Below are 26,231 nucleotides of genomic sequence, written 5' to 3'. Positions count from 1 at the left end.
TAACATATAGCCTAGGTGTGGCCTAGGTGTGTAGTAGGCTCTGACGTCTCAGTTTGTGTAAGTACCTTTTATGATGTTCACACAGTGATAAAATTGCCTAATAACACATTTCTCAAAATGTATCTCTGTCGTTAAGTGATGCATGACTGTATTTTAAATATTGAATCATAGTACTGTCATCTTTAAGTTATTCTGTCTTTCACTGAATAGTCAAATAATCGGAGTCTGGAAGATGTGACCACAAGTGATAAAAATTATGTGGCGGGATTAATAGACTATGATTGGTGTGAAGATAATTTATCAACAGGTGCTGCTACTCCCCAAACATCACAGGTTAGTAATTTTTCTTACTATTTAAGGCAGAATCTATTGTTTCAATTATAAAAACAACCAGACTAATGTGAAACCAAGGTGTGCTTGCAAATTTAATGAATGCTTAAGCCACTGAAAATGTTTATGAGAGATAACTGGAATACGAATGAAAGGGAAGTCAATTATATCCAAGTTGAAGAAAGCCAAGATTCTATTTTAGAGCTCTTTACTGCTCCTTTATTTCTTGTTTATTATTATTATTTTTTGAGACCAAGTCTTGCTCTGTTGGCCAGGCTGGAGTGCAGTGGCACGATCTCGGCTCACTGCAACCTCTGCCTCCCAGGTTCAAGTGATTCTTGTGCCTCTCGAGTAGCTGAGATTACAGGTGCCTGCTGCCTCTCCTGGCTAATTTTTGTATTTTTAGTAGAGACGAGGTTTTAGCATGTTAGCAGCTGGTCTCGAACTCCTGACCTCAGGTGATCCGCCCACCTCAGCCCCCCAAAGTGCTGGGATTACAGGCATGAGCCACTGTGCTCGGCCTTCTTTTTTGTTTAAAATGAGGTATAATGAGGTATACTTTACATGTAGTTAAATAGGTAAAGTCACCTTTTTTAGTGTGCAATTCTGTGTGTTTTGACAAATGCATACAGTTGTATAACCACCACCAAAATTACGATATAAAACAGTTCCATTACTCCTCAAAATTCCCTCATTCCCCTTGTGGTTAACTTCCCCTCCCAACTCTTGGTGGCAATTGATCTGTTTTTCTTTCCTTTTGATAATCTTTTTATTGTGACTTTAAGTTTGTTGAGCTTTTTAGATTAATGAAGATTAGTATAGATTAACGTTTTTCATCAAATTTGGAAGTTTTCAGTATTTTATTTGCCCCACTCTCTTTGTTTTATCTTCTGGTACTCCCCTTCCATGTATATTGGCACACTTGATGGTGCCCTACAGTACGCTGAGGCCCTGTTCATTTTTCTTTATCTATTTTCATTCTGTTTCTCAGACTAATTTCAGTTAACCCGTTTCCAAGTTTCAGATTCTTTCTTCTGCTTACTGAAAGTTCTGTTTAATCCCTCTAGTGAATTTTTTGTTACGATTATTGTACTTTTGAATTCCAGAGTTTGTTTTGTTCTTTTAAATAATTTTATCTTTATTTATACTCTCTATTTATTATGACATTGCTCTTACACTTTCCCTTGGTTCTTTAGACATTTCCTTTTGTTCTTTGAACATATTTAAAAACTGATTTTCAGTCTTTGCTTGGTAAGGCCCACGTCTGGACTTCTTCAAGGACAATTTCTATGGACTGTTTTTGTTTTTCTCATGTATATGGGCCATCCTTTTTGTTTGTTTGTTTGTTTTTTGTTTGAGATGGAGGCTCGCTGTATTGCCCAGGCTGGAGCCCATTGTTGGGATCTCTGCTCACTGCAACCTCTGCCTCCCGGGTTCAAGCAATTCTCCTGCCTCAGCCTCCTGAGTAGCTGGGATTACAGGCACCTGCCATCATGCCTGGCTAATTTTTTTTTTTTTTGTATTTTTTTCTTTTTGAGACAGAGTCTCGCTTTGTTGCCCAGGCTGGACTGCAGTGGCGCTGTCTTGGCTCACTGCAAGTTCCGCCTCCTGGGTTCATGCCATTCTCCTGCCTCAGCCTCCCGAGTAGCTGGGACTGTAGGTGCCCGCCACCACGCCCGGCTAATTTTTTGTATTTTTAGTAGAGGCGGGGTTTCACCATGTTAGCCAAGATGGTCTCGATCTCCTGACCTCGTGATCCACCCGCCTCGGCCTCCCAAAGTGCTGGGATTACAGGCTTGAGCCACTGCACCTGGCCTTTTTTTGTGTGTTTTTGTAAAGATGGGGATGGGGTTTCACCATATTGGCCAGGCTGGTCTTGAACTCCTGACCTCAGGTGATCTGCCTGCCTCGGCCTCCCAAAGTGCTGGGATTACAGGCATGAGCCACCACGCCCGGCCATACTTTTTTATTTCTTTGCATGCATATGTCTTGTAATTGTTGAAAACTAGACATTTTAAATAATATAATGTGGCAGCTCCGGTAATCAGATTTATCCCCTCCTCAGGATTTGGTATTATTGCTGTTCGTTGTTGTTGGTTAGTGACTTTTCTGAACTAATTCTGTAAAGTTGTTTAGGTCAGTGTTGGGCTGCATTTATGATGGTGATCCATGAGATTATAATACCATATTTTTACTATACCTTTTCTCTGCTCAATAGCATAGTGATCAGCTAATGCTTGGTGAGGTTTCCTTAGATGCCTGGAATCAATTCGTCTCTCAGTCTTTGTGCCGGCTCTGTGTACATCTGGGGTATGCCTTCAACTTTCAGCCAGGCAGCTGACAACTGTGCATTAGATTTCACTTCCTATTTGTATAGAACCTCAAGGTCAGCTTGAGGTGAGATCTTAGATCCTTCTAAAGTGTTTTTTTTTTTTTTTTTGAGATGGAGTTTCGCTCTTGTTGCCCAGGCTGGAGTGCGATGGCACGATCTCAGCTCACTGCAATTTTCGCCTCCTGGATTCCAGTGATTCTCCTGCCTCAGCCTCCCAAGGAGCTGGGATTACAGGCGTGCGCCACCACACCTGGCTAATTTTGTATTTTTAGTAGAGACGAGGTTTCACCATGTTGGTCAGGCTGGTCTCGAACTCCTGACCTCAAGTGATCCACCTGCCTCAGCCTCCCAAAGTGCTGGGATTACAGGCATGAGCCACCACACCCAGCCCCTTCTAAAGTCTTTCCTGAGCAAATGCACAGCCCTGGGTATGAGCACATCCTATACATGTACATTGGGCTTGTAGATACCCTGGTATATTTTGGAGCTTTTCCAATTCACTGTGGACATCTTATTCTCTAACTATTTTTTCAGCATTTTTGTTAGTTTATTGTGGTCACCACCCGCTGTTACTCACTGCTTCGGCAGCCACAGTGTGCAACAATTGCCTGTAAATTTTTTTTTTTTTTTGAGATAGGATCTCATTCCGTCAACCAGGCTGGAGTCCAGTGGTGTGATCATGGCTCACTGCAGCCTCGACCTCTTGGGCTCAAGCAATTCTCTTGCCTCAGCCTCCCGAGTAGCTGGGACTATAGGCGTGCACCACCATGCCCAGGTAATTTTTACAAAATTATTTTGTAGAGACAGGGTCTCAATATTTTGTCCAGGTTGGTCTCAAACTCCTGGACTCAAGAGGTCCACTGCGTTGGCCTCCCAAAGTGCTGGAATTACAGGTGTGAGCCACTGTGCCTGGCACCTCTAAATCTTTTTAACAGATGCTGCTGGGGAAAAGGCTGTTCATACTGGGCAGGCTCTGAGTAAGGTCAAATAAAGACAGCTTTCAGGCTGGGTGTGGTGGTTTACGCCTGTAATCCTAGCACTTTGGGAGGCCAAGGCAGGTGGATCACCTGAGGTCGGGAGTTCAAGACCTACCTGACCAACATGGAGAAACCCCGTCTCTACTAAAAATACAAAATTAGCCGCATGTGGTGGCGCATGCCTGTAATCCCAGCTACTCGGGAGGCTGAGGCAGGAGAATTGCTTGAACCCGGGAGGTGGAGTTTGCAGTGAGCTGAGTTCATGCCATTGCACTCCAGCCTGGGCAACAAGAGCGAAACTCCATCTCAAATAAAAAACAAAGAATAAAAAAAGACAGCTTTCATAGTAGGGTCTTCTAGGGAACTACTGGCCAGGCTAAATAATGACAGTTTTCTGAGCATGAAGCTTTGAAGGACCTCCAACCTGTTCTGCCCCCTCCAGTGGCTCCTAGGTTGCTGGTTTTCATCGTGATTGTGGGCTGTGGGTTTCTAAGGCTATCACAGAGCTGGAGAGAGGAGAATGGGGATAGGTAGGGCAAATTAAAACACCTCAAAGCTCACTGTTTCTACTTAGCTGTTTTCTATGAATAAATGCTGTGATCTTTGGCTAATACACAGAGTTCTGAAAGAAAAGAGGTATACTTTGTTTATGGATAGGGAGATTTGAAGGTCTAGATTTCAATTTTTCCCAAAATGAATTTTAAATTTAATGTAATCTCAACTTTTCAGTGGATGTAAAATAAGTCAAAATGATTCTAAAATGTATGTGGAAATACAAAGGGGCAAGAATAACTAAATCATTCCTAAAGAATAAGAAGATGGGAGGAAACTGGTCAACCTGATACAAAAACTATTATAAAATTAAAGAAAGTAAGATTTCCTTAATAAATAAAACAATGAAACAAATAAAACAATGAAACCTTTCATACCTTATATTTAGGTATGTCTCTTTAAAAATAACATAGTTTGGCTGAGCGCGGTGGCTCACGCCTGTAATCCCAGCACTTTGGGAGGCCAAGGTGGGTGGATCATAAGGTCAGGAGATTGAGACCATCCTGGCTAACACAGTGAAACCCCGTCTTTACTAAAAAATACAAAAAAATTAGCTGGGTGTAGTGGCGGGCACCTCTAGTCCCAGCTACTTGGGAGGCTGAGGCAGGAGAATGGCATGAACCCGGGAGGCGGAGCTTGCAGTGAGCCGAGATTGCACCACTGCACTCCAGCCTGGGTGACAGAGCGAGATTCCATCTCAAAAAAAAAAAAAAGAAAACATAGCTAGATTTGGTATGCAAACTGAAAATCTGTCTTTTTAATTGAGCGCTTACCCAACTTATATTTATTTTTATTATGGATTTATTTATTATATATCTTTCATTTTTTATGTTTCCTATGTGTCTTTTTCTGTATTTCCCCCTTATTTCTTGATTTTTTATGTTAATTTCCTCCCACATTTTATTGGTTTCTATTTGAGATCTATTCTTTTAATATTTACTCTAAATTTTTAACATATTTAATTTAATGAAATATAAAGTGAATCTGTATCTTTTTTTTTTTTTTTGAGATGGAATCTTGCTCTGTTGCCCAGGCTTGAGTGCAATGGCGTGATCTCAGGCTCACGGCAACCTCTGCCTCCTGGGTTCAAGTGATTCTCTTGCCTCAGCCTCCCAAGTAGCTGGGTTTACAGGCACCCGCCACGATGTCTGGCTAATTTTTGTATTTTTAGTAGAGGCAGGGTTTCACCACGTTGGCCAGTCTGGTCTCGAACTCCTGACCTCAGGTGATACATCTGCATCGGCCTCCCAAAGTGCTAGGATTACAGGCATGAGCCACTGCACCCAGCCATGAATCTGTATCTTTAATTTCCTTCTAAACAATATGAAGGCCTTAGAACACTTAATGTCTTATTACCCCTCCTGGATTCCGTGCTATTGATGTGTCCAGTGTATTAGCTCTTGAATGTTTTTAGCTTTTTATTTTGAAATATTTATGGATTCACAGGATGTTATTGAAGATATTATTCCACTTTCTTCTTGCTTCTATTGTTGCTATTGAAAAACCAACCTGAGTCTAGTGCCTTTTTAGTTAGTCTGTCTTTTCTCTCTGGCTCCTTTTAGGACCTTCTCTTTGCTTTTGGTGTTCTGCAGTTTCACTGTTAGGGCTACTGCATTGCATACCTCCAGGGAACACACCATCTGTGTGGTGTCTCTGTGAATAGTGTCCTCTAGAGTTGTATAATCTGGTAAGTAGAGATGTGGATTTCTTTTATGTATCCTGTTTATGATTCATCATGCTATGTATGGGATTTGTATTTTTAATCAATTTTTGAAAATTTCGTGAATAATACACTGCTTGTTCTTTTTCTTTTTTTCTTTACTTTCTCTTTTTTTTTTTTGAGACAGAGTTTCTCTCTTGTTGCCCAGGCTGGAGTGCAATGGCACGATCTCAGCTCACTGCAACCTCTGCCTCCCAGGTTCAAGCGATTTTCCTACCTCAGCCTCCCGAGTAGCTGGGATTACAGGTGCCTGTCCCCATGCCCAGCTAATTTTTGTATTAATAGTAGAGACAGGGTTTCACCATGTTGGCCAGGCTGGTCTTGAACTCCTGACCTCAGGTGATCACATGCCTTGGCCTCCCAAAGTGCTGGGATTACAGGTGTGAGCCAGCGCACCCAGCCTGCTTTTTCTTTAAAACAATATTTATATAAATTTATAGGGTACAAGTACAATTTTCTTACATGCATAGTGGTCAAGTGAGCGGTTTTAAGGTGTCACCTGAATAATGTACATCAGACCCCTTAAGTAATTTCTCATCACCAACCCCCTTCCATCTCCTCACCCTTCCAAGTCTACATTTTCTATCATTCCACTCTCTACATCCATGTGTACACCTTTTTTTTAGCACCCACTTATGAGTGAGAACATGCAATATTTGTCATTTTGTGTCTGGCTTGTTTCACTTAAGATAACCTCCACTTCCATCCACCTGGTTGCAAAAGATAGGATTTCATTCTTTTTTATGGTTGAATAGTATTCTATCTATCTGTCTGTCTGTCTGTTTATCTATCTCACATTTCCTTTATCCAGTCATCTGTTGATGGACACTTGGGTTGATTTTGTATCTTTGCTATTGTGAATAAGTACTGAGATAAATATACAAGTGCAGGTATCTTTTTGATGTATTGATTTCTTTTCCTTTGGGAAAAAAAGTAGAGGGAATTGCTGCTTTTGCTTTGTCCATACTATCTATATCTGGAACTTAGAATAGCCTTATGTTAGACATTTTATTTCATTTTCTGTTTCCTTCAACCATCTTTCATGTATCGTATATCTTTTTCTGTCTTGGCTACATTCAGAGTAATTTCAGGTTTATATTTCTATTCAAATGTCTCTTTTATTCTGTTATTTGACATGTGCATTGCACTTTTCATTTTTGTCATGTTTTTATTTCTAGAAGTTTTTATTCTTTTTCAAATCTATTTGAACAGTTTTGGTAGTCTTTTGTTCTTTTCTCATGGTTTTGTTTCACTATTTTAAACATGCAAACATATTTATGTTCTGTATTTGATAATTTTAATATCTGAAATCTTTATGCTCATAGTGCTTGTGTCTTGTGGAATTTTTTATGTAGGTTTATTTTTCTTTGAACTCCATGGGAATTATCTGAGGCTTGGGTTAAGGGCTTGAGTTGGGTTGGAGTGAAGCTTTTCTTTCAGGTAGGAGTTGTGCTTGCTTCTACCAGGTTCCTGGGGCAGAACTTAGCCTAGGACTACTTCAAGTTAAATTTAGGCTTGAGGTTTCTGGGACCATGCAGGTTGTATTAATTTGGACCTTTATCTGAAGACTGGCCTGTGTTTACTTACAAATTATTAAAAGAAACTTCATTTTTCTCCTCCCTCAGAACCAAGACCAAGACACCCTTTTTCTTGCCTATTCCCTTGGAAGAGCAGATTTATATTTAACTCAGCCTTTCATTTTAGTTATAGCCCTTCCTGGCTTTATACGGGAGCTTTGGATCTAACTCACCACCTTGTAGAGGCCCAAGGCTTCTGTGGCTGTAGAAACACATGCTATAGGTTATCAGAGGCAGAAGATAGATGCCCTTAGGGCAGCAGAGAGTTTCAGCCTTGGTTACTCCTTTGGATTCATTCTCATGTTTTTAGTTTGGCCTCTCAGGATTTTCCTTTCTCTCTTGCAAGCTCAACCATAAATTTAAAAGGATTAAAAAGTATTTTTTATCCAACATTTCTGTTAGAGTAGTTTAACATGTTTTTTCGGCCCTAATTGCTGACTAAACTTTTTTTTTTGGTACATATCAGACGCAAGCCGTGACTATCTAGGTATGGAAAGCATTTCTTAGCGATTGATTTGTGGCCATTCACAATATTGCCTAGGATCTGGGTATGTGTATACACTCAGCCTATATCATGTTGAAAATTACTGTCAATAGAACAGACTAAAGTGATCTACATGTATTAAAGAAAACTATATATTTTCAAATTTCCTAATATTGTCAATAATATTCTTTTGATAATTCATTTTAATAAAAATAGTACAAGGTAGTTTGCAAATGATTAAGGAATGTTGTAAAGAAATTGACTTTTCTTCTTCAGTGTGCTTTATCTAGTAACTTTTTTTTTCCAGTTTACCAAGTACTGGACAGAATCAAATGGGGTGGAATCTAAATCATTAACTCCAGCCTTATGCAGAACACCTGCAAATAAATTAAAGAACAAAGAAAATATATATACTCCTAAGTCTGCTGTAAAGAATGAAGAGTACTTTATGTTTCCTGAGCCAAAGACTCCAGTTAATAAGAACCAGCATAAGAGAGAAATACTCACTACGCCAAATCGTTACACTACACCCTCAAAAGGTATTTGCCAAGTGAATTAAGCAGTAAGAAGTTTCATTTTTCTTACCATGTTAAGTAAACATATAGCAGGTCAGAAATGACTAGCATAGCTTTCAGGAATTTCTAGGAGAAGTGAAGCTGTTTTTTTATCATGTCATTTGCATTAGCTGAAATGAAAGCATATTTGTCAATTTCAATTTCTTCTCAAATGATACCAAGTTTTTCCTCTTTTTCACGTTTATAAAATTGAATCATAGCATCGTAGGATATCAAAGCTGAAAGGCAAGTTAGAGCTCATTTAATCCAACTCCCTTTTTCACAGCTAAGAAACCTGAGACTCAGAAGGAGTGAAGTGATTTGCCCAAGGTCATATACCCAGGTTTAGACCTTGCATGCCCATTTACCCCGACTTATGACTCAAGCTGATGCCTCCGCTGAGCCTTTACTTATCTGGATCTCCAGTTCTGGTGTCTGGTCCTGTTCTGCCCTGTGGTGTTACTGCCTGTCCTCAGCAGACAGGGTGAATCCATGATGCCCTTCCAGATACCTGTCTTTGTCTAGTTATCACAACTCCCTCATTTCCCTTGGTTTCCTCTTCAATTTAGTCATCACCAGTTATTTAAACCATTTCCTTTATGATACTTCACTGTTTTGGTTGCTGGCCTCATCTGGACACATTCTATTTGATCAGTCTGCCTCTTAGAATACAGTGCCTAGAACTAAACTGAGTTTTCTAGACTAGGTCTCACTAGGATAGAGTGGTAAGTGTCATGACAGTAGAGACTCTCTGCCTTGTTTATTGCAGCATGGCATGGTCTGTAGTAGGGGCCATACCTGTCTGGTACATAGTACATAGTACTAGACCTGATGCCTAGTACATAATAGGGGCCATATTTATGTAATGAAGTAATAAATTAGAGCCCAGAGGAATTTTATTTACAGTGATCCTGTTTATGTCACTTTAAAAAATGTTACCTAAACTTTGTTAGCCTTTTCCCCCCCACCAATTGTGACCTTCTCTATTTTTAAGATTCTAACAAACCTAAACTCTGGAGCATTGCCATGTGAACTGCTGTGAAACCACATCCTACCATTGTGCTTCTAGTGTACTAATGGAGCTCATAGCCAGTTTGAGGGGTTAACTTCTTATCTATAAAGATATTATGGAAGACTTTGCCAGAATATTTGCTAGAAGTCCCATTTTTATGTTAATGACATTTTCCATTTCATCAACTCAAATAACACTTTCCGCCAAAATGTGAGGCCAGTTTGGTGTCCTGATGATGTGTGTTTGTGTGTGTGTGTGTGAGATGGTGTGTGTGTTGGGGGGGTGCGGTGGCGCTGCCTGTGGTTGTTATTAGAATTCAATGAGACAGCCTCTACCCTGCAATGGTAGCTGCTATTGCATTCTTTCCCAATGAAAGGGTCTCTTTCTGTTCTGTTATTTCTCTTACTGTAAATATAGTACCCTTTGTGAATCATGAGATTGGGCAGGGAGATAAAATGGTCCTCAGCTCACCTTAGCTCATTCAAGGATTTTTTTTTTTTCCCTTTTTTTCTTTTTATTTTTTAAATTTCTTTGAGACAGTGCCAGGCTGGAGTGCAGTGGCGCGATCTCGGCTCACTGCAACCTCCGCCTCCTGGGTTCAAGCGATTCTCCTGCCTCAGCCTCCCTAGTAGCTGGGATTACAGGCGCCTGCTACCACGCTCAGCTAATTTTCGTATTTTTAGTGAAGACAGGGTTTCACCATATTGGTCAGGCTGGTCTCAAACTCCTGACCTCAGGTGATCTGCCCTCTTCAGCCTCCCAAATTTCTGGGATTATAGGCATGAGCCATTGTGCCTGGCCTAGGGCTTTTTTATTTAAAAAAAAATTTTAATGCCATAATCCCTTCCATTATTGACATTTTTTACTTTTTGTGTAACTCTGAAGGTTTTGCAATGTGGGTAGTTTGGAATTTATTTTATAATCTGAAATATTATCAGTTGACATATGTTGTCCTGATGAGAAAGATTGTGTTAGTCAAAACTATTATTGGTTGTTTCTTTTTAAACACAAGAGCCACTTAAGGAAGCAAGTGGCTGAAGCCATGATTGCTAGCTTCCACTGGCACTTTGCATTTTTCTTTCTTTTCTTTTTTTCTCTTCTCTTTTCCCTTCCCTTCCCTTCCCTTCCTTCCCTTCCTTCCCTTCCCTTCCCTTCCCTTCCCTTCCCTTCCCTTCCCTTCCCTCCTTCCCCTCCCCTCCCTCCCCTCCCCTCCCCTCCCCTCCCCTCCCCTCCCCTCCCCTCCCCTCCCCCTCCCCTCCCCTCCCCCTCCCCCTCCCCCTCCCCCTCCCCTCCCCCTCCCCTCCCCCTCCCTCCCCCTCCCCCTCCCCTCCCCCTCCCCCCCCCCCCGCCCGCCTCGGCCCTCCCTCGCCCTGCCCTCCCTGCCTGCCCTGCCCTGCCTGCCCTGCCCTCCCTTCCTTCTCTTCTTTTTTTTGAGACAGAGTTTTGCTCTTGTTGCCCAGGCTGGAGTGCAGTGGCGTGATCTTGGCTCACTGCAACCTTCGCCTCCCAGGTTCAAGCGATTCTCCTGCCTCAGCCTCCTGAGTAGCTGGGATTACAGATGCGCACCACCGTGCCCGGCTAATTTTTTGTATTTTTAGTAGAGATGGGGTTTCAACATGTTGGGCAGGCTGCTCTCAAACTCTTGACCTCAGGTGATCCACCCACCTCGGCCTCCCAAAGTGCTGGGATTACGGAGGGTGAGCCCACCATGCCCAGCCCTGCATTTTACTTTCATTGTGAGTTATTTTTGACATAAACATTAATTTCATTTTTGTCACTCCTACACAATGCAGGCATTGGCAGTTTGTTGAAGGGCAGTTCTGTATGGTGATAGATACTGTCTGTATACAAAGATGAAAACTGTTTTTATAAATATTTCTGATTGCTCTTCTTTTCTTGTTCTTGTGGAAAGTGAGAATATAGCCAAATAGTCATAAACAAAACCAAGCCCCTAATCTCTTTTAAAAATTTTGATATTATATCTTTGTTTTTATAGTGTGAATATTATCTCTAGAGGGTATAAAACTTTTAGATCATGAGCTAATCAGTATAACCAGATTTGTTAGTACAAATTTGTCATAAACTATCTGGAATGCAAATACCCTACTTAGAATAAAACACAAAATTCTGGAACAGATAATTTAAAAAATAATCAAAGCTTACATCATCTCTTTTTTTTTTTGAGATGAAGTCTCGCTCTGTCTCCCAGGCAGGAGTGCAATGGCGCGATTTCGGCTCACTGCAACATCTGCCTACTGGGTTCAAGGGATTCTTCTGCCTCAGCCTCTCAAGTGGCTGGGCTTACAGGCGTGCGCCACCACGCCTGGCTAATTTTTTTGTATCTTTAGTAGAGATGGGGTTTGATCATGTTGGCCAGGTTGGTCTCGAACCCCTGACCTCATGATCCGCCCTCCTCGGCCTCCCAAAGTGCTGGGATTACAGGCGTGAGCCACTGTGCCTGGCCAAAGCTTACATCTCTTTAATAACTTATGTCAAGCTTTCACGAGGGTCTGTTCTTTTTGCCTAACATGAGTTGAATCGGGCTATGAATTGAATTAACACCTTTTAATACTAGATCAATTAAAAGCATAAATTGGGCCCTTGTATAAATACAGATTGACTTTTATTTTTAGAAAAAGAATCAGTAATTATGAGATTTGTATTTATATGATCTGTTTAGATTTATCATATGATGTTTATAATAAAATTAAAAGCATGGCCTCAATTTGCAGTGAAGAAAAAAAAGAAGAGCCACACATAAAAGGCAAAATGATTTTGTTTTTATTATAAATCACATGAAAAGATTTCTTGAAAGAATTAGAGTCTTTGACATCACAGGTCAAGTGATACTATTTCTGAGTCAATGAATAATGTGATACATGCGTTATTATTAATAGAAATTTCAGAACCATAGTATGTGCTGCATGTGGATTGTGTTTGTTCTGTTTCTAATAGCTAGAAACCAGTGCCTGAAAGAAACTCCAATTAAAATACCAGTAAATTCAACAGGAACAGACAAGTTAATGACAGGTGTTATTAGCCCTGAGAGGCGGTAAGTGTTTGGTTTTTTTAGACTCTAATCTTTAGTATATGTAACCAGATTTCCTTTTTAATGTATTAATAGACCTGATTAAGGTAAATCATCACATAGATTCTGTTGGAGAGTAGGAATATCTGTTTATATGTGGATGACCTGTGGCCATTCCTGGACCTATAGCCACTGCCTTCCTCATGGGGTAGAATCATGAAACTGATCAGCAGTAGGACGGCACCTTAAGTACAACAGGCTGGGAAGACAGTGGTCCTCACCCCAGCCAACTAGTTACCTCTCTGAGGCCCATCTTACCCTTCTCTTCTGCCAGTAAAATACAGATATCCTCGAACAGATTGTAGTCCTCCCAAATCGTAAAGATACGGTTGTTTCAAAGAAAATCCTCTGTATGAAAAGTTCTGCAGCATAGGTAGCCCTTCAAGTTGCTATTCTTTTGTAGCAATTTCTTAAATGCATTGTCTATTTTCAAGACAATTGGGAGAATTAGAATGTGAACAGGGTATTAGATGATATTATGGAATTATTATTAAATTATTGATGAAGAAACTGAGGAGATCAGGAATAAAATGATTTATCAAAGCTATACAGTACAAAGCTGGAGCCAGAACCCAGGTCTTCTCATTCCTAATCTTACGGTTTTTCTCCCACATTCTGGAAGTACTGGAGAACTACCTAGAAAGCCAACTAACACCACAGTAATTTCTATTGAAAAATGCATTCAGGTTCCAAAATATTTACATAAGTGACCATTTTTAGAACGTTATCCATTAGTATTTGGTAACTGCTTAGCTTCTCAATAATGTATATATATGTGGTTGAACTAGTTTCCTTAATTTTATTTAACATTTTTCAGTGCAACGGTACCATGGTTTTTTTTAAATCTCAGTGTCAGTGCTTGAAATACTTAACTATCTCCAACCAGAGAAATTTCAGAACAAAAGGATAAAATATGCCTAATAAACAGCCATATGTAACGTAAACTTCTCAGCACACTTTATGGTATTGTCTTTATGGAAGACAACATCCTTATTCATTGGAGATGTATACTGAAGTGTTTCAGAGTAAAGTGTCATGATATGTTCAGATGAGTTACTTTCAGATGGCTTAGCAAATAAGTAAATTTAATGTATTATCTACATACATTAAATTTATGTGTATATATCGATATATACATCGATGTATATATATCAGTATATATCTATATACATATGTACATGAATATATTGTCTATATCCATATAGAAAGCAAATGTGGCAAAATATGAACAACTGTTGAATCTAGGAGGATATACCGGTGTTCATTGTACTCTTCTTTGAACTTCTCTATAAATATGAAAAAAGGAAGGGGATAAATAGTTTTGCTGAGTGGCAGTTGACTGGTGGAAGTGTGACAGCTCCTGTCCAGGAGGAGATGGCTTTGGTGCTTCCTGAGGAGGAGAGAGGTGATCTGGCCCTGGCATACCTGAATGAGGCACCCTAATGTATATGAACGGACAAAAGTTCGCCCTTGTGGACCCCACAGGCCGGAGGCCCAACTCTACTTGTGCCTTGTTTTATGTTTTGTTTCAGGTGCCGCTCAGTGGAACTGGATCTCAACCAAGCACATATGGAGGAGACTCCAAAAAGAAAGGGAGCCAAAGTGTTTGGGAGCCTTGAAAGGGGATTGGATAAGGTTATCACTGTACTCACCAGGAGCAAAAGGAAGGGCTCTGCCAGAGACGGGCCCAGAAGACTAAAGGTAAGCAGGCTGGAATTCTTTCATATGGAGCAGAAGCTGACTGCTAATGGACTGCCTTTTTTTTTTTTAAGGTACATTCAGTACCTTACTAATGAATTGATTGGTATTTTTTATTTGAGTATTTATTCACTTAGTTAATATATGTTTTTTGAGCAACTAAAATCTGCATGTTACTGTGCAGTCAGTAAATAGATACAGTCACTCCCTTCAAGGAGCAAACAGCTATCATTCAAATATTCAAGAACAGGTGGAGGGATTAGTCACAGGGGCAACATGGAGGTGAGGAAGCAGGGGGCACAGATGGAGAGCTGAGAGCTGCCTTAAGGAGGGGGAATTGAGCTCAGTTGTGTCCCTGATTCATGGATACTTTGTAGGCCCTCATGAAATATTTGAATGCATGGGAAGATAATTGGAACTTTGAGTGTGGTGTGTGTCAGGAAAATAGTGAGTGGCAAGCGGGGAAGGTAGGCCGGAAGGGCCTCAAGGCCTGGCTAAGAAGGTGTGGATTTTATTTAATAGACCCAGTATGCTTTAAAAGGGTTAATGTGTCACTGGTGTGGACAATATATTTAGTCAAGGAAGGAAAGGAAAAATAAGCTGTTAGTTGATATAAAGTACTTTTTATTCTCTTGGATTCTCTCTGAGCATTCATTCAAACATCTAATGAATACATGTTTGTTTGGTGGAAGGGGAGTAATTAAGAGGTAAAGGGACGAATGAGACACAGCCCGTGTCCTTGAGGAACTCTTAGGCTGGCTGTGAAAACAGGCTGGGATGTTGTTCTGAAACACTGGGCTCAGTGCTATAGTAAAAACACATTCCAAGAGGTGTGAGCCCAAGCCGGGGAGAAGATGGTAGTGTGTCCATCATTTGGGGACTGGGTCTGTGTTTAGTTTTTGCACTGAGACTCGTAATGAGCAAATCTGGGCGGTTTGAAAGAAGTAAAATGCTGAGCTTTTGGGCAGAAGGGTGTTTTAGAGGAGAATGTTCTGAGATCTCATTTATGTTCTGTCTTAAAGTGGAAGAAGATAGGACTTACCCACTAGCAGTCATTGCCTTGAACTTATGTAGTGTGCTGAGACGTTTACGTTACATGTGGCTGTTTATTAGGCATATTTTATCCTTTTGTTCTGAAATTTCTCTGGTTGGAGATAGTTAAGTATTTCAAGCACTGACACTGAGATTTAAAAAAGCCATAGTACTACTGCACTGAAAAATGTTAAATAAAATTAAGGAAACTAGTTCAACCACATATATATACATTATTGAGAAGCTAAGCAGTTACCAAACACTAACGGATAATGTTCTAAAAATGGTCACTTATGTAAATATTTTGGAACCTGAATGCATTTTTCAATAGAAACTACTGTGGTGTTAGTTGGCTTTCTAGGTAGTTCTCCAGTACTTCCAGAATGTAGGAGAAAAACCACAGGATTGGGAATGAGAAGACCTGGGTTCTGGCTCCAGCTTTGTACTGTATAGCTTTGATAAATCATTTTATCCCTGATCTCCTCAGTTTCTTCATTTGTAAAATCTGGAAATAATGCCTACCCTGGCAACCTCACAGGGCTGAGACGTAGAAACAAGACTCTACATATGGGATGCTACATGGCATATTAAATGCTTTATTAGTATAAGGTGGTGTTTCCAATGTCAAGGATTACTATCAGTGTTGAGCATTTTACCACCTGTGTATAGACCCATGGTCCTAATTAGCACAGTCCTAAGATCGAAAACTTTAACTTTAGATCATTAACACTTTTTAATGCTTTTAAGTTTTTGCAAAACTGAAGGACTTTCTTTGGGAAATTAACCTTATTTTTTTTCACCAACTTCAAATACTGTACTAAAAACTATACACTTATCAGAAGAGTTGCAAGGATAGTAGAAATAATACCTTAGTTTTTTAAGATAGCAAATCATATGTAGTTGTGTCCTCTTATAGGAAGCAGTCTATAAAAAATCCAAAATTTAAGTAGATAAATTAGGATTCATTCTTTATTTTACCAAAGCAGTAATTTATATTGTGATTTGAAGGTGTTCAGTTTATTATTAATATCATCTTAACAGAGCCAGTTTAGTTTGGTGAAAAGAGTGCTGGATCAGGAACCACGAAAGAGAGGGTCCCTTCATTAACACTCAGTTTCATGACATTTGCTCTATGGGTGTATTGGGTGCACTATTATTTTTCTGGTATTTTTGTTATGTTGACTCTCCTTTAACAAATAGATTTATAGAGATATAACTGACATATAATAAACTTGCACATATTTTATTTTATTTGTTGTTAATTTTTTGAGGCAGAGTCTTGCTCTGCTGCCTAGGCTGCGGTACAATGGCATGATCAAAGCTCACTGCAGCCTTGACCTTCTGGGCTCAAGTTATCCTCCTGCCTCAGCTTCCTGAGTAGCTGGGACGCATGCTACCACACTTGGCTAATTCTTAATTTTTTTTGCAGAGACAAGGTCTCACTATGTTACCCAGGCTGGTCTTGAACTCCTGAGCTCAAGTAATCCTCCTGCCTTGGCTTCCCAAAGTGCTGGGATTACAGTCATGAGCCACTACACCTGGCCAACTGTGCATATTTTAAAGTACAATTAATATGCTTTGGCATTATATATAACATCTGTGAAACCATTACCACAATCAAGATAATTTTTTAAAACTCAAATTTATTTAAAAGGAAACTTATATATCATTAGAGTTTTTTTTTTGTTAATTATGTTTTCGAAATCAGATGGGAACAAATACATATTTAAAAATATTTATCCATGTGCCACCCAGAATTACCTTGTCTATCTTGTATCACAGTATGAGAAGCACTACCTTAAGAAATTTATATCTCTTCTTTGGGCCATAGGTTCTTATTTTGAAAAGTAAGATAGTTGGATACTTTTCTTCCTAGGCATTTTGTTATTTATACAATGAACTCAAACCTGAAAGATATAGAAACTACGGTTTTGTTTGACAGTAAAGGTACTTACCAGGAAGGGAGGGATTTTTGTATGTCCAGGACCCACTAAAACAGTGCTACCACATAGTAAACATTCAAAAAATAGTTGTTGAATGAATGAAGGATAAATATCAATTAGGAATGAAATTCTCTCTGAGAATTAGGCTCTCAGTCAATGAGAAAAAATAATATGACATCACTTTTTTAAAGGAATACCTGTTACATTTATTTCCTCATAGAACTGTGATAAAACCAGCTCCTGGAATTCTATAATATTCTTTAAATAATCCAGAAAGAATTAAGGAAACATATCCAACTAGGTACAAAGCAAACTTTGTATGGTGTTTGTTTATCTTTCCGTGGTATACATTTCAGGACTGTTAATGTCTCTTAAGATAGTGTGGGAAGGGGAAAACAGGCAAAGCTCAAACAGTTAGATGGGTGCTCTTTAATATTTATTTCTTTAAAAGGATTGGTAGGAGAGGAAAATGAAAGTATGAAAAGGAAGCTATGGGTGTGGTTACTAATAACCATAATTTCTCCAAGCTCTCCCAGTGTGCCATTAACTCACTAAGAGTTGACTGTAAATTCCTTAGATATTTTTTAGGAAATAGTTTCATTTGAAACTGTACTATATTGAGGAGTTTTGGAACTCTTGATCTGGTGTGGTGGTCTTTGTGTTGATGTAAAAATTTACTTCTCATCTCTTCTTCTTCTTTTTTAAGCTTCACTATAATGTGACTACAACTAGATTAGTGAATCCAGATCAACTGTTGAATGAAATAATGTCTATTCTTCCAAAGAAGCATGTTGACTTTGTACAAAAGGGGTAAGAAGCACATTTACAAGCTGTTGCGTTTTTTAATATCTTTTGGACTTTGAGAAAATAGGGGTTGGTTGGGCGCGGTGGCTCACGCCTGTAATCCCAGCACTTTGGGAGGCTGAGGTGGGCAGATCACTTGAGGCCAAGAGTTCAAGTTCAGCCTGGCCAACATGGAGAAACCCCGTCTCTACTGAAAATACAATTAGCTGGGCATGGTGGTGCATGCCTGTAGTTCCAGCTGTGTGGGAGGCTGAGGCATGAGAATCACTTGAACCCAGGTGGAGGCTGCAATGAGCTGAGATCATACCACTGCACTCCAGCGTGGGTAACAGAGTGAGACTCTGTCTCAAAAAAAAGAGAAAATAGGAGTTGATCTCCTCACCCCTGTGCTTTAGGAAAAATGTATTTCTCCCACCTCATTCCCAAAAGCTTTTAAGGTAGTGTTATTGCTTATAATTTATTCTCTTTTGTTTGGTTCAAGCTATAAAAGTTTTAGAAGCACAGATATTGTCCCACTTTATTTCAAAATAGGAAAATTCAGAATTCTTCTGGCTTTCTTGTAGATCCTCTATTTTCCTTTGATTTTCTGCTTTGCAATAATATTTATAAATTATAATCTAAATTTGTGAGACATTTCAAATAAATCAGGGATTTATACAGAATCCTTCTCTTCATGACTGACTATTTTACAGGCCTGGGTTTTCAGTGCCTTAGGAAGTTTTTTCACCTTACCTCTCTCCCGCTGCTGAAGGAACTGCCATCAAAGGCTCCTTGGTTATGATCTCCTGGTCTCAATAGCCAGGTCTCTTCTGGTTACCCAAGATGGCCATATTTCTAAGCATTTCCATTCAATTATTTCCCTTTAAAATTTCTTTATTAAAGCAACCAGAAGAGACATGCATGGATTTAAACATGTAAATAGAATAGTCAATATAGAGTAAGATTTGAAGAAACAATCTTGTGCAGATATAATTTTAGTTTTTAGTTACCTGTAAATGTTGGCAAGCATTCCTTCTGTGAACCCTGGCGTTCCTCTCAGGCTTCATCAGAACACATCTCTCCCACTCTGATCTCTTTTTCATGCTTGGGGCTTATGAGCCTCTGGGCATATCTCTGTCACAGGCCTCTCAATGATCTATTATCTAACTTGTGACTAAATTGTTCTATGCCTCATCTTCCTGTCAAGAATCTTGACTGCAGGGTGCTCCTTTTGGCATTTCTGATGTTGAGTGCTTATTTTTGAGAGATCAAGCCTCTTTCCCAAAACACATGACTAAGTTAGTAAGAAAAAGAGTATTTTGGTAGATAACAGTATGAAACAGAAAAAAGTACATAACAGAAACAATGTAACTTCTCCACACATTTGTGGAACAGCACCTAATCAGGAACCCTTAAGTATTTAGGGAATTGAAACTTAAAATCAGTCCTATTTATTGAAGATTGGTAAGACAAACAAAACTCTAAAATAGAATGTAAACTAATTAAAAATTATTACGTGTATTAAATTTATACAGCTTTTCAGGATCATACATATGTCTTAAGATGAGTTTCAGGCTTCATTTTGACTGGGCCTTTCCATTCTCAGAGTAGATAATGCAGCAGTTCTAGCTATAAATGCCATATGTTTCAGTTATGGGAATATACCATTTCCTTGGGCTTTTTCTTCTGCTTTTCTTTCTGCCATAAAGTGATGTGATGATCATCATAAGAGGTTATCTCTTATTACTAATTAGAAAAACCTCAAAAACACATGTGCCTTTCTGACAGGTTACTGCCTTCAGCTTTATTTATATGAAAGACAGAAGTTTCTGACAAGGCTCACACACATGAAATATTATCTTTCTTGTGCTTTCCTTTGTTGTGAATGTTGTGGAAATGCCCAATGTTTGCGGATTACACTGTTGAAAGGATTGCATAAAGAATGCCACATTTCTTGAGCATGAATGGCATGTATAGCTATGAAACGGGCTTTTCTTTGGAGCAAGGGAGACTTCTAATAAAGCCTTTTCATGCTGATTCTTAGGATCCTAGTTCAGTTTCTGGGAAAACACCAGTCATACTCCATTACTAAAGCATAGCTAGGTCATTTGGAAACTGTAAACAGTAATACATTGCTTAATATGAAATAATGGTTCATTTCCTCCACTGGCCTCCTAGAGGCTTAGAAAACTCTTATACAGAATATGGTTCTCCTACTAACTAGCTTCTTATCTTGTTTTTCACAGTTATACACTGAAGTGTCAAACACAGTCAGATTTTGGGAAAGTGACAATGCAATTTGAACTAGAAGTGTGCCAGCTTCAAAAACCGGATGTGGTGGGTATCAGGAGGCAGCGGCTTAAGGGCGATGCCTGGGTTTACAAAAGATTAGTGGAAGACATCCTATCTAGCTGCAAGGTATAATTGATGGATTGTTCCATTCTGCCGGATGAGTGTGGGTGTGATACAGCCTACATAAAGACTGTCATGATCGCTTTGATTTTAAAGTTCATTGGAACTACCAACTTGTTTCTAAAGAGCTATCTTAAGACCAATATCTCTTTGTTTTTAAACAAAAGACATTATTTTGTGGATGAATCTAAGTCAAGCCCATCTGTCATTATCTGTTACTGTCTTTTTTAATCATGTGGTTTTGTATATTAATAATTGTTGACTTTCTTAGATTCACTTCCATATGTGAATGTAAGCTCTTAACTATGTCTCTTTAATGTGTAATTTCTTTCTGAAATAAAACCATTTGTGAATATAGCAGGCTTCTCTTCTTTGTATTTGATTTTTATCCAAATAAAACCTCAAATGGCTTCCTGACTATTAAGTAGAGACTATTTGGAGTATGTTTTATCTGTTATCAAATATGCCTTGGGCAGAAAAACAGATAAGAATTCATTTGCATAATTTTTTCCTGTCTCTGATTTAAGTAGGATTTATTGAGATCGTTAACTAAGTCACAGCTGTGGTTACCAGAGTTAAACAACACATTTAATATGTTGAATAAAAGAGTGTTGACTTCAGTAAGTATGTTTGGTCAAAAAATGATAAGTATCAGAACTATGAACCCCCCCTGAAATGTTACTTTATGGTAATTTCCCTAAGTCTCAATGTTGGCCCCAAATTTGTATTTTTATTTCATTTTATTGGTCTCCAAAGGCTAGAACTCAAGTTATATTGGTATGGATTTCACCAATTAAACTAGTTGGAGAAAAAATAGCACTCCTTCTGGTCGGTAGTGGAGGGAATGTTTTGTCATTCATTTATTCAATAAATGTTTACTAAGTGCTTACAAGCATTAGGTCCTCAGGCTGAAGCTGCTACTGTCTAGTAAAGCCAAGGATTTACTAGATGTATTTGTAGCATAGCAGGACCCACCCACTTTGCATGGAATTAGAAACGAATTCTTGGAAGAAACAGCATTTGTCATTGAAGGATATATAGGAGTTCAGAAAGAGAAGAGTGAGGAGTATGACTTTTTTTTTTCTTTTTTTTTTTTTTTTTTTTTTGAGACTCAGTCTCACTCTGTCACCCAGGCTGGAGTGCAGTAGCGTGATCTCAGCTCACTGCAGCCTCGACCTCCTGGGCTCAAGCAGTCTTCCCGGTTCAGCCTCCCAAGTAGCTGGTACTACAAGCGTGCACCACCACACCCAGCACATTTTTTTACTTTTTGTACAGACAAGGTCTCACTGTGCTGCCCAGGCTGATCTCAAAACTCTTGATCTCAAGCAGTCCTCCCACTTCAGCCCTCCAGAGTGCTGGGATTACAGGCATGAGCCACCACCCCAACTTGGGACATGACATTTTTGAGAGAACAATATGTGCAAAGACAGGGAATTATAAAATGTCATTATGTGTTTGGGGTAGAAGCAGAAGATAGTGGAAGCGGGAAATAACAGTAGATGAGGATTGAAAGTTTAGATGGAAATAAGTCGTGAAAGTACTTGAATGCCCCATTAAAATAAGTGTTTTGGCAAAGGAGAGCTGTCAAAGGGTTTTTAATTTTTTAACAACAGCTTTATTACGATGTAATTCATATATCATAAGATTTACCCCTTTAAAGTGTGTACAATTCAGTGGGGTTTTAAGAGTATATTCAGGTCGGGTGCCATGGCTTATCCCTGTAATCTCAGCACTTTGAGAGGCCGAGGTGGGTGGATCACCTGAGGTCAGGAGTTTGAGACCAGCCTGGCCAACATGGTGAAACCCCGTCTCTACAAAGAACACAAAAAAGTAGCTGGGTGTGGTGGCATGTGGCTGTAATCCCACCTACTTGGGAGGCAGAGACAGGAGAATCACTTGAACCTGAGAGGTGGAGGTTGCAGTGAACCGAGATTGTGCCACTGCATTCCAGCCTGGGTGACAGAGTGAAACTCCATCTCAAAAAAAATAAATAAAAGTGTATTCATAGTTGTGCAACCATCACCACAATGTAATTTTAGAACATTTTTATCATGTCAAAAAAGCCCCATACCTGTTAGTGGTCACTCCCCATACCCCACCCCCCAGCCCCTGGCCACCACTTACCTACTTTCTGTTTCTTTGAATTTGACTGGTGTGAGCATGTCATATAAATGGAATCATACAATATAAGACCTTTGGGGTTTAGTTATTTTTACTTAGCATAACATTTTCAAGATTTATAATGTAGCATATATCAGTACTCCATTTTATAACTGAATAATATTCCATTGTATGGATATGTCACATTTTATTTATCACTTGATAGACATTTGGATTGTTTCCACTTGGCTATTATGAATGCTGCTGTGAATGCTTATATACCAGTTTTGTGTGGACATGTTTTCATTTCTCTTGTATATATACCTAGGAGCAGAATTGCTGGGTCATTTAACATTTTGAGGAACTATCAAACTGTTTTTCCAAAGCCACTGCACCATTTTATGATCCTGCCAGTGATGTACGAGGGTTCTAACTTTTCCGCATTCTGTCAAACACTTGTTATCTGTGTTTTTAATTTTAGTCATCCTAGTGGGTGTGAAGTGGTATGGCATTGTGGTTTTGATTGTCTTTTCCCTAATGATTAATGATATAGAGCAGTTTTTAATATGCTTTTGGCCATTTGTATATCTTTCTTGCAGAAATGTCTATTCAGATCCTTTGCACATTTTAAGTTGGGTTATGTTTTTATTGTTGAATTGTAAGAGTTCTTTATATATTCTAGATATGTCTGTTACCAGCTATATGATAATATATATAATATATGATATGCAAATGTTTTTTCCATTCTGTGGGCTTCTTAACTTTCTTGATAGTGTATTTTGAAGAACAAAAGTTTTTAATTTTCTGAAGTCCAATTTACCTATTTTTATAAAATATAGAGGTATGATTAATCTTCTATCCCTATGGGAAGTGGCGTGGTTTGAAACAATGATTCTCGAAAGTTTTTGACCACTAGCCACAGCAAGAAACAAGTACACATGATGGAAGCACTTGTAGTGCATTAGTAGTATCTATCTCATTTGCTTTTAATTTACGTTTCCCTAATGACTTTGGGATCCATCACATATAAACATATATGAAGCACTGCTTAGCCTTACTGTAAGTGACAACATACTCTATTTTCTCTTATAAATATCTAGTCTGACAATTGTAATCTTTAAATTAGAGTTCTTTAGCACATTTACTTTTAAATTAAAATCCTTTTGGGGGATCAGGTTTATTGAGATATAATTTACATATGGTGGAATTTACCCTTTTTAGGTGTACACTTTGATGAGTTTTGATGAATATATGTAGTTGTGTAACTACCACCATAGTTGAGATTAGAATGTTTCCATCACCCTAAAAAGTTTCATCTTGCTCTTTTATATTATAGGCAATCCTTCCTTATCCCAGGCCCTTGCAATCACTGATAGGACTTCCATCTCTATAGTTTTTTTTCCAGAGTAGTATATAAGTGGAATCATTTACTACATGGGACTTGGGTATAACTTCTTTTCATTTAGCATGATGATTTTGAGACTTATCCATGTGGTTGTCTATATTAGTAGCTCATTTTTTATTGTTGAATAATAGTTTGAATAATATTGTTGACAGTAGTCAATTGGATATACCAAAGTGTGTTTATTCACCAATTGAAGGACTTTTGAGTTTTTACTTTTGAGCTTTTATGCTGCTGTAATCATCCGTGTGCAGGTTTTGATGTATGCATGTGTTTTCATTTTTTTTTTTTTTTTTTTGAGATGGAGTCTTGCTCTGTTGCCCAGACTGGAGTGCAGTGGCGCGATCTTGGCTCACTGCATGCTCCACCTCCTGGGTTCACGCCATTCTCCTGCCTCAGCCTCCCAAGTAGCTGGGACTACAGGCGCCTGCCACCATGCCCAGCTAATTTTTTTGTATTTTTAATAGAGATGGGGTTTCACTGTGTTAGCCAGGATGGTCTCGATCTCCTGACCTCATGATCCACCCGCCTCGGCCTCCCAAAGTGCTGGGATTACAGGCGTGAGCCACTGCGCCCGGCCATGTGTTTTCATTTCACTTAGGTAAATATCCAGGAATGGAATTAATGGATCCTGTGGTCAGTGTGTTTGTAGAGGGAACTACCAACAGTTACTAGCACATATGAGGGTTTTTTTTGTTTGTTTTGTTTTCTTTTTGAAATGGATTCTCCTTCTGTTGCCCAGGCTGCAGTTCAGTGGTGCGATCTCAGCTCACTGCAACCTTCACATCCTGGGTTCAAGTGATTCTCCTTCCTCAGCCTCCCGAGTAGCTGGGACTACAGGCACGTGCCACCACACTCAACTGATTTTTGCATTTTTAGTAGAGGCAGGGTTTCACCATGTTGGCCAGGCTGGTCTCAAACTCCTGACCTCAAGTAATCTGTCCACTTCTGATTCTTTTTTTAGGTCATGTCAGGAAAAATATTGATTCTTTTGATTCATGAACATGGTATTTGGTCATCTTTAATTTGTCTCATCATTGCCTCCATGTGTTTTTGATGCCTTTGAACTGGTATTTTTTAAATTTCAATTTCTAATTGTTCATTATAGAAACACAACTGGGTTTTATATATTGGCATTGTATTTTGCAACTTTCCTAAACTCACTAGTAATTCTAGTAGCTTTTTTTGGTAGATTCTTAAGGATTTTCTGTGTAAATAGTCATGTCATTTGTGAATAAAGCCATTTTTTTTTCCTTTTCAAATTTTGTGCCTTTTGTTTCTTATTCTTACCATATCACATTGGCAAAGATCTCCAGTATGATGTTGAATAAAAGTGGTGAGAGAAAACATTCCTGCCTTGTTCGTGATCTTATGGGGAAAGAATAATTCTTTTACCATTAGGTATGATGTTAACTGGGTTTTTCACAGATGTTTGCCATCAGTTCAATGAAGAGCCCTTCTGTTCCTAGTTTGTTTAGATTTTTGTTCATGAACGAATGCTGAATTTTGTCATATCCTTTTTCTGTATCAAGATGATTACATGGGTTTTCTCTTAAATTTGTTCATATAGTGAATTACAACCAATTTACTTTTAATATAATTATATAGTTGAATTTACAGCTACCATTTTACTATTTGTTTTTCTTTTAATCCACCCATTTTATACTCATCTTTCTCTCCTTGCCTTCCTTTAGTTCAAATACTTTATATTATTTTATTATTCACCATTTATTAAAATGTTATACATTTGTTTGCTCTCTTGTTAGTGGTCATGCTAGATTTTAATATGCATGTTAGTTTATTATAGTCTACCATAGCATTTTCCAAACAAAGCAAACATTTTCCAATAGTTTAAATACATTACTCCTTTCTGCAATTTGCATTATTGTTGTCTGCATTTTAAATTTCAAAAGACATTGCAGTTACTGTGTTTTACAATTAGTATTCATTTAGATTTACCCACTTCATTGCCCTTGATTTCTTCCTGCATTTCTGTGTTTTTATCTTGGGTCATTTTTTTGCCTTGCAACTTTGCATAAAGAACCCCCTTTTATATGCATTTTAGTGCAGGTCTGCCGGTGGTAAATTCTCGTTTTGTTTGAAGACTATTTTACTTTCATATTAAAAAGATTTTCCCCCTAGAAATAGAATCCCAGATGGGCAAGTTTGCTTTCCTGCCTGTTCTTTCAGCATTTTAAAGATGTCATTGCATGTGTTCTGGTTTCAATCATTTCT

At 38.8% G+C, this 26,231-nt stretch overlaps 1 protein-coding gene across 10 annotated transcripts in view; it reads left to right on the top strand.

Moving 5' to 3' along the window:
• The window catches only part of MELK (maternal embryonic leucine zipper kinase), a 104,371-nt gene extending 83,519 nt beyond the window's left edge, over positions 1 to 20,852 (top strand). For 6 of the 10 annotated variants that reach the window (XM_004088779.3, XM_003263330.4, XM_030816458.1 and 3 more), the window contains 6 exons: positions 211 to 333; positions 8,280 to 8,511; positions 12,494 to 12,590; positions 14,159 to 14,327; positions 18,006 to 18,109; positions 20,329 to 20,852. In XM_004088779.3, coding sequence (XP_004088827.1) covers positions 211 to 333; positions 8,280 to 8,511; positions 12,494 to 12,590; positions 14,159 to 14,327; positions 18,006 to 18,109; positions 20,329 to 20,506 — 903 coding nt within the window. In that variant the 3' untranslated portion in view covers positions 20,507 to 20,852. The remainder of the gene's footprint in view (positions 1 to 210; positions 334 to 8,279; positions 8,512 to 12,493; positions 12,591 to 14,158; positions 14,328 to 18,005; positions 18,110 to 20,328) is intronic. The other 4 variants (XM_003263328.4, XM_003263325.4, XM_003263324.4 and 1 more) reach the window with 2 other exon arrangements.
• The last annotated feature ends 5,379 nt before the right edge of the window (positions 20,853 to 26,231 follow it).

Source organism: Nomascus leucogenys, chromosome 8, assembly GCF_006542625.1.
Source record: "Nomascus leucogenys isolate Asia chromosome 8, Asia_NLE_v1, whole genome shotgun sequence".
Classification (NCBI taxonomy): Eukaryota; Metazoa; Chordata; class Mammalia; order Primates; family Hylobatidae; genus Nomascus; species Nomascus leucogenys.
Note: the sequence above shows the minus strand (reverse complement) of the source record. Positions and strands in the feature narration are given on the sequence as shown.